Source organism: Pteropus alecto, unplaced genomic scaffold (assembly GCF_000325575.1).
Source record: "Pteropus alecto unplaced genomic scaffold, ASM32557v1 scaffold78, whole genome shotgun sequence".
NCBI classification, from domain to species: Eukaryota; Metazoa; Chordata; class Mammalia; order Chiroptera; family Pteropodidae; genus Pteropus; species Pteropus alecto.
Window position 1 is genome coordinate 4,921,279 of NW_006443124.1, and position 7,847 is coordinate 4,929,125.

Below are 7,847 nucleotides of genomic sequence, written 5' to 3' on the forward strand. Positions count from 1 at the left end.
TCAATGACCCGCCATCGGTGGGTGGCCTCTGTCCGTGGCGTCAATGCGGATTTTATAGGAATTCGCTTTTTCAAAATCCAGAGCCTTTCGAATTGTTACTTCTCCAGTATTTGAATCTATGCTAAACTGGTCAATAATCATGGGTGGAACCGGGCTATTAAAAGAGTATGAAATCTCCCGATTAGCTCCTTCGTCGGGATCAGAAGCATTCAGTCTGATAACTATTGTTCCGTTGTCTGAGTTTTCGAATATTCTTACTTCATATTCAGACTGGTCGAAACTGGGAGCATTGTCATTCACGTCCAGCACAGTGACCAGCAGCTGAACGGTGCCAGTAAGCTCAGGTTTGCCTCCATCAGTAGCTGTCAAGAGTAAGTTATGTTCGGGAATTTTCTCTCGGTCCAAAGATTTCCTTAACACAAGCCCAATTTGTGTATTGTCATCACGGTTTGTTTTCACCTCTAGTGCGAAGAATTCACTAGAACTAAGTTTATAACTTATAATGGAATTTGAGCCAACGTCCTCATCTGTCGCGCCCTCTAGTGGAATCACAGAATCTGGCAGCCTAGATTCGTAAATCAACACTCTTTGTTCCTTTACCAGAAACAAAGGTGGATTGTCATTAATATCTTTAATCTCCACCTGCACGTGGAAAACCTGCAGCGGCCTCTCCACGATCACCTCCAGGTGGATGCTGCACTCCAGGCTCCGCCCGCACAGCTCCTCGCGGTCGATCCGAGAATTCACAAACAAAATGCCATTCTGCAGATTTACTTCCAGAAGGTCCCCACTGCCTTTGGACGCCACCCGGCACAGGCGCGGCACCAGCTCCTCCAACACCAGTCCCAAGTCCTGCGCGATGCGGCCCACGAAAGTGCCGTGTTTGGCCTCCTCGGGGACGGAGTAGTGGACCTGACCGCTCACAGCCTCCCAGATTGCAAGGAACAGAAGCGAGAGCAGCAAATACCGGGATCGCAGTCGGCCTTTCGGGGTTATAACCATGACAAATACTTCTTTTATTTCCATCGGAAGTACTTGTGTCAGCATTAAGATGAAATACTGTATGATCCGAGTCTGTTAATCCAATTCTTCTGCGCCCGCCATCATTCAGCGATGCAGTAATAAGAGGAAATGTGTTTAAATAATAGCTAGATGTAACTTCACGGTAGACAGCGACATCACGTGGCTCCAAAGGGTAAGTAAGAAATGAATTCACAAAACCGCGCTCTGCTATAGTTCTTCAAATTAAAAATAAATTTTTTTGCCTTTTTTTAATAGTAAATCTCCTTGTGTTTGTAATTTACAGAGTCAGTTTAATCTAGTCTGACTTATTTTATTAGAGTAGAGTAAGGGATTAAATTATTCATAGTGAAACAACTTTCCTTCCAATAATTTAAATACTGTTATCAACCAGTTTAGAAAATTTTAGTGTGATTCAAACTAGGCTTGGGAATTAGAAATGCAAAATAGCCTACACACTTTTTGTAGAAAAAAATGCGCATGTTTCTGTCACAGGTCATGCTGTTATATTTTGCTCTGGTGAAAGAATGTTATTTTAAATTAACAAATTTTATCCAAATTTTTAAAATCTTATAAATTATTAAAGTCCGTTCTTTCTTTGTTCAATGACTATCAAATACTCCTACAGATGTTTCTTTAATAATGGAAGATAAAATTTTTAGTATATTCTTTACATTTCTTAATTTCTCTGCAGTTTATATTAGGCCTCCCCCTCAAAACATGTTCCTTCACATAATTCTCTATCACTGCAAATTCTGATGGTTACTACCCACTGTTCTTTGCTGCTCTGACCCTTCAGCTGCTCTTAAATGACCTCACCCTTTTCCCTCAACCTCAACTTTTTATATGCTTTCCTTTAAGTGTTCTCATCACTTCTAATGTTTCAAATAAATTTTATTGAACGTATCCCAAACTCTCATCTTCATCCCTCCTTTCTATGGTTATAATTGTCACTTTCACCCATACATGTTCATGACTCCTAGAAAATAATTTAATTACAATTTAAAACTATTAAGAGAAATCATTAATAACCCCCAAATTCAAACTTTTGAAATTCTCATTTTCTTTAATGGCATGAACATTCTACATATCACCAATATGAATTTTTACTTACCCCCTTCTCCCTTACCTGCCTATTCAAAGTCTGTCTACAGTCCATCTGTCTTTTCACATACTACTATATTTGTCTTCGTGGCTACAGTTTTTATTGAATGGCACTAAATGCAGAAATTCTAAGACATTAGAATCACCTCTATGTGATTAACATGTGCAATATTTCCAGTGTTATTTTCAACTACTTTCCAATGTGAATTCACTTTTGCAGACATAATAGATCGCTTGCTTGTCTTCTTCCTCAATATGATCTTTGTTCAAGCTGTTTTATAAAATTACCTCCATCTTTACCTGTAAAAATGTTACCTTCATATCAAAGTAAAGCCCACATGTCAATTTCACCATGAATTCATCCTTAATGTCATGAACTGGATGTAATTAAACTCTTTTTCAAAAGGAGAAAATGAGAGTCACCAAAAAGACTTTTCAAATGGACACATGCCAATACCACCTTCTTTCAAAATTCTGATAAACTTGTAATATCTTCACAGACAACTGTAATACAAAGCTCCCTCTCCAGCCCTAAAAGTTCCACTTTAAAATAATTAACCTAGACTTATGTAGTAGTTCTTTTCACTGACTTTATATTGCAGTTATTTTGGGTAAGCAAAGAGTTCATTTGCTAACCAATAATAACCCCCCAAATAAAAGGTTCCTTTGCTTGCAGGCAGATAGGTCTTGAAGAAGCTATATTGACTTGCGGCCTTATTGTTGAAAGTTTTCTATAGTGGTTAAGATTTTTCATAAAATTTATCCTAAGTGAAGAGTCTCTTCAAATTTCAACTTTTGAATTAGTTAATTAAAGTTAAATATCAAGTTTATCTTTTCATTTTAGTTCCTAGCCATTTTCAAAATGTTTATAATATAGTCTGATTAATTAGAACAGTTGTAATAATTCCATTTATTGGCACCAATAGGAAATTATACAATGTTAATGAATTCCTTCATGTAAATAAATTTACATGGAAAAGGAAAATACTGGTCTTCTCATGAGAAACAGCTTATATTTTTGTTAATTTCTTTACAAAAAATAATTCACTCTAGTCAAAGGAGATTATGTCCAGAAAAAATTAGTCACTCTATAAACAACTTCCTCTCTCACCAAAGAAAGATCTCAGTTATAATATATTGCAAAGAGTTTAAAACTAAATTAACTTAATTTTTTTTAATCTCACAACTGTTAACTACAAATTTATGCAATGGTGAGAGCTCCTTTCTCAATTTTTATAAATTCTCCCAAAGTAATGAGGTATCAGAAGTATTTAAATAGTATGATACAAGTGTATTTATGAATTTAAATATATATGAGAATGCAAGACTAGGCAAAGATATAAAAAGGAATTTATATTTTATCATATGAAATGTGAAATATTTATTGCCTGATGAACTCACATTGTTCTTTCAAGAAGCATAGAAAATAATTCTCTCGATTTGAGATGGAGGGCATCCTTGCCTCTAGTACATTCAAATGTGCAGCTTTCTTATACAAAATTGTATTGCTAAACAACAAACTCAAGAGTGGAATTTATATAATGATACACTTTTTTAAAATCTGAAAACAAAAAAAAAAGCAACAAAACAAAATTTCTAATTCAAAAGTATTGATTTTCCAAAAAATGAGAGTTTACAATTTTTCTCACCAACATAATAATATGAATTTGAAAACAATTCAAGTTAGACAAAAAACTAATCATTCTTCCACAAACTTGATATTAAGTTAAGGAAGAAATTATAATATATATGCAAAATGGGACACCATAGAACTGGAGAAATTTAGAAATCTCTTTAAGTAATAATATGTCATGATCACCAAGATATACTGATTAAAACAAGAGGAAACGCAATATGAATATTATGCATTAGAACAGGAGAAGACACTTTATTTGTAGATAAAGAAAATAGCTCCAGAAAGATAACCAAGGTATTGCTGTTTGAAATATTCAAAAGGTGTATTAAGTGGCCTGATAGAGGAGGTGGAAGGAAAACATTTTAAACCATGTAAAGGGTTTAAACCATGTAAATGTGTTTCCTATTCAAAAGTGAAAAAAATGAAGCTATTCAAGCTAAAAAGTTTAACTACAAATAAATTCATCATGACTATGCAAAGGCTAACTGTTTAAACTAGGCTAACTGTTGAAAAGAAACATTCAGTGCTCAAATATTACTAAAAAATCAATTAAATTGGTGTAAAAGAACTAAAATATTTTAAATTCAACAGAGAACGAAAGGAAAACTGACTCAATGATATAAAAATCTTTTGGTGTCCCATAAAAGAGACTTGGAGAATAAGTAATAACTTCAAGCATGTCTTACAAGTATCTTCCTATATTTCTTCAATATTGAAAATTTAAATGTTTATTAAATTGAATTTCTACTCTAAGTGGTAATCACATAATAGAATATAGAGATATCGAATTATAATGTACACCTGAAAATTATATAATTGTATTAACCAATGTTACGCAATAAACTTTTAAAAAATTTAATTTCTGAAATACTTTCTATCATGGAAAAAAAACGAACCCATTAACTCCAACCTCCAAAAACTTATAAAAAGGAGAAATGTTACTGAAATCGACTCTATAATGCAAAGCAATTATCTCCAAAAAACTGAAGTGAATTTTAAACATAAGAGTAATTTTAAGTCAATGAGTTAGTACTAACAGAGAATTTACAACTAAAAGAATGTTAAAATTAAGTATAAAGCCATAATTTAAAACAAAAAGAGAAGATGTAGAAAAATATTAAATGTCTAATAGTAAAGACTTACGATGAAAAGTTACTTATAAATAAGATTTTTTAGACTCACGTTGTCTGAAGAGCCAGGGCCCTGAGGAAGGCTGGGGCTGAAGGCCATGAGGTCGGTCTTCGGCGGGCCCTCCCCAGAACACTCCCTCTGCCGCCTCTGCTGCGAGTATGACCAGCTCCCCACCGCGCTGGAGCACACCAGCATGGGCTTCCCCGGCCCGCACGCGCCCTCAGTGGGCGGAGCCGAGCACCGCAGCGCCGTGTACAGCAGCAGCGTGAGCACCAACAGGCTGGACACCGCGCAGATGGCGATGATCAGATACACGTTCACATCCACCAGCGCCTCTTCCACGCCCACGGCGCCCACAGAAATCCGCAACGGGGTCTTCGGCGGCTGGCCGCTGTCCACCAGCGACAGCAGCACGGTGGCGGTGACCGCCAGCGCAGGCTCGCCGTGGTCCTTCACCAGCACCAGCAGGCGCTGGCGCGGCGCGTCCGCCTCGTCCAGGGCGCGCGTCGTGCTGATCTCGCCCGTGTACAGCCCCACGCGGAACGGGCTGTGAGCGCCCCCCGCCTCCGACAGCAGCTCGTAAGACAGCCACGCGTTGTAGCCCGAGTCCGCATCCACCGCGCGCACCTTCGCCACCACGTGGCCCGCGCCCACAGAACGCGCCAAAGGCTGGCTCACCGCGCCGCCCCCGCTGTCAGACCCAGGCGGCAGCAACGCGGGCGCGTTGTCGTTCTCATCCAGCACGAACACCTGCAGCGTCACATTACTGCCCAGAGGAGGCACGCCCGCGTCGCGCGCGCTCACCTGGAACTGCAGCAGCTCCACCTCCTCGTGGTCCAGTGACTGCAGCGCGAACACCTTGCCGCTCTCCGCGTGCACAGATACGTAGCTCGACAGCGCACGCTCGCCCACGCGTCGCTCTACCAGCGAGTAGGACACCATCGCGTTCTCCTGCGCGTCTGCGTCCTGAGCAGACACTGTGAAGATGTGGCAGCCGGGCGGGTTGTTCTCCTTCACGAACACCGTATATTCGGAATGCGCGAACGCCGGCGCATTGTCGTTCACGTCGGCCACCTCCACGGACACGCTGGCGGTGGCCGACAGCGAAGGAGAGCCCCCGTCCTGCGCTGTCATTACCAGCTCATAGTTCGCCACGCTCTCGCGGTCCAGGGCGCTGTCCAGCACCAAGGAATAGTAATTCTTGAAGGTGGGCACTAGCTTGAAGGGAACGTGGGGCGACAGGGTGCAGGTCACTTGCCCATTGGCACCGGAGTCGCGATCGGACAGACTGATCAGGGCAATGACACTGCCCAGTGGAGCATCCTCTTGAACAGGCAGAGATAGGGAGGTTATGACCATCTCTGGAGTATTATCATTCTCATCCAGGAGTTTCACTATTACTTTACAGTGTCCACTTAACGGGAATGCACTTTTATCTACAGCATCAATATTAATTTCATATACGTTACAGTCTTCGTAATCCAGTTCTCCTATAACTGTTATTTCCCCACTATTGGAATCGATTATAAATTTAGATTTTACGTTGTCAAGAACAAGATTACTAAAGAGGTACACTATTTCCTTATTAACACCCTCATCTGCATCTGAGGCGTTCAATTTAATAACTAACGTCCCATTCGGTGTATTTTCCAGTAACTTAACATTGTAAATAGATTTATCAAATTCTGGAGCATTATCATTTGCATCCAATATATTTATCAATAACTGAACTGTACCTGTTAATTCAGGTTTTCCTCCATCAATTGCAATCAATAATAAACTATGTTCTTGCGTTTCTTCTCTATCTACTGGCTTCTTCAATACTAGCTCTAAAAAGTTCGTTTGTTCTTCATTTGCTTTAACATCCAAATCAAAATATTCATTAGAATTTAACTTGTATCTCAATTCTGCGTTTGCTCCGATATCCATATCAGATGCGCCCTCTAGCGGAAATCGGGAATCCACTATTCTTGACTCTAAAATAAATAATCTTTGTTCTTGTCGGAAGAATCTTGGCGGGTTGTCGTTAATGTCCTTCACCTCCACCTCCACATGGAAAACATGCAGCGGCCTCTCCACGATCACCTCCAGGTGGATGCTGCACTCCAGCCTCCGCCCGCACAGCTCCTCGCGGTCGATCCGAGAATTCACAAACAAAATGCCATTCTGCAGATTTACCTCCAGAAGGTCCCCACTGCCTTTGGACACTACTCGGAACATGCGCGGCACCAGCTCCTCCAGCTCCAGCCCCAGGTCCTGGGCGATGCGGCCCACGAAGGTGCCGTGTTTGGCCTCCTCGGGGACCGAGTAGTGGACCTGCCTGCTCTCAGTCTCCCAGGCTGCAAAGAGCAGAAGCGAGAGCAGCAGACACCGGGATCCCAGACTTTTTCTCTGGAAATACACCATCGCAAATTTGGTGCTATCTTCAAATTACTTTGCACTACCACGCAATAGCTTTTGGAAACTTAATTCCCAATTTGCTCAATTTTTAATTTCCTCACCTTCCAGCTTCAGCAGCAAAGAGTGCAGTAGCCTTTTTATTTTCTGACTAAAGAATAAAAACTGACTGTATTCCTTTGTTGTTTAAAAAATAATACAAATGCGGTTTCCAGCGCCACCATGTGGACGAAAGGGTGAGTATTTTACTTTGTTATGCTTTATTAATCTTACATTCGTTTAATGTTTCTCAATTTCAATGACATGTATTCTTTATTTCCCTGATCTCTAATCAAAATATATCATTAAAATTTTAATAAGGTATTATTTTTCATTAAATATTCCGAAATCAATACTCATAGGTCGTGTCACGCCAATCTTTACTAAGTGATGTGTACTGATTTATTTAGGGAGAGGCTTTATGTATTCCTTGGCTGACTTTAAAATTTTAGTTTATTTTTTTCATTTCTTTTCATGTTTAAATATATCTTATTAAAATTTATGGGGTCTTCTCTATTAT

The 7,847-nt window shown here is 39.9% G+C and overlaps 1 protein-coding gene and 1 pseudogene across 1 annotated transcript; both read right to left on the reverse strand.

The window, feature by feature from the left end:
- The window catches only part of LOC102881850, a 2,373-nt pseudogene extending 1,371 nt beyond the window's left edge, over positions 1-1,002 (reverse strand).
- A 3,910-nt stretch (positions 1,003-4,912) lies between these two features.
- Positions 4,913-7,297, reverse strand: LOC102891806 (protocadherin alpha-5). Its single transcript, XM_025040596.1, has one exon. It carries the CDS (start codon positions 7,295-7,297, stop codon positions 4,913-4,915), a length of 2,385 nt encoding a protein of 794 aa, XP_024896364.1.
- Between the last annotated feature and the right edge of the window lie 550 nt (positions 7,298-7,847).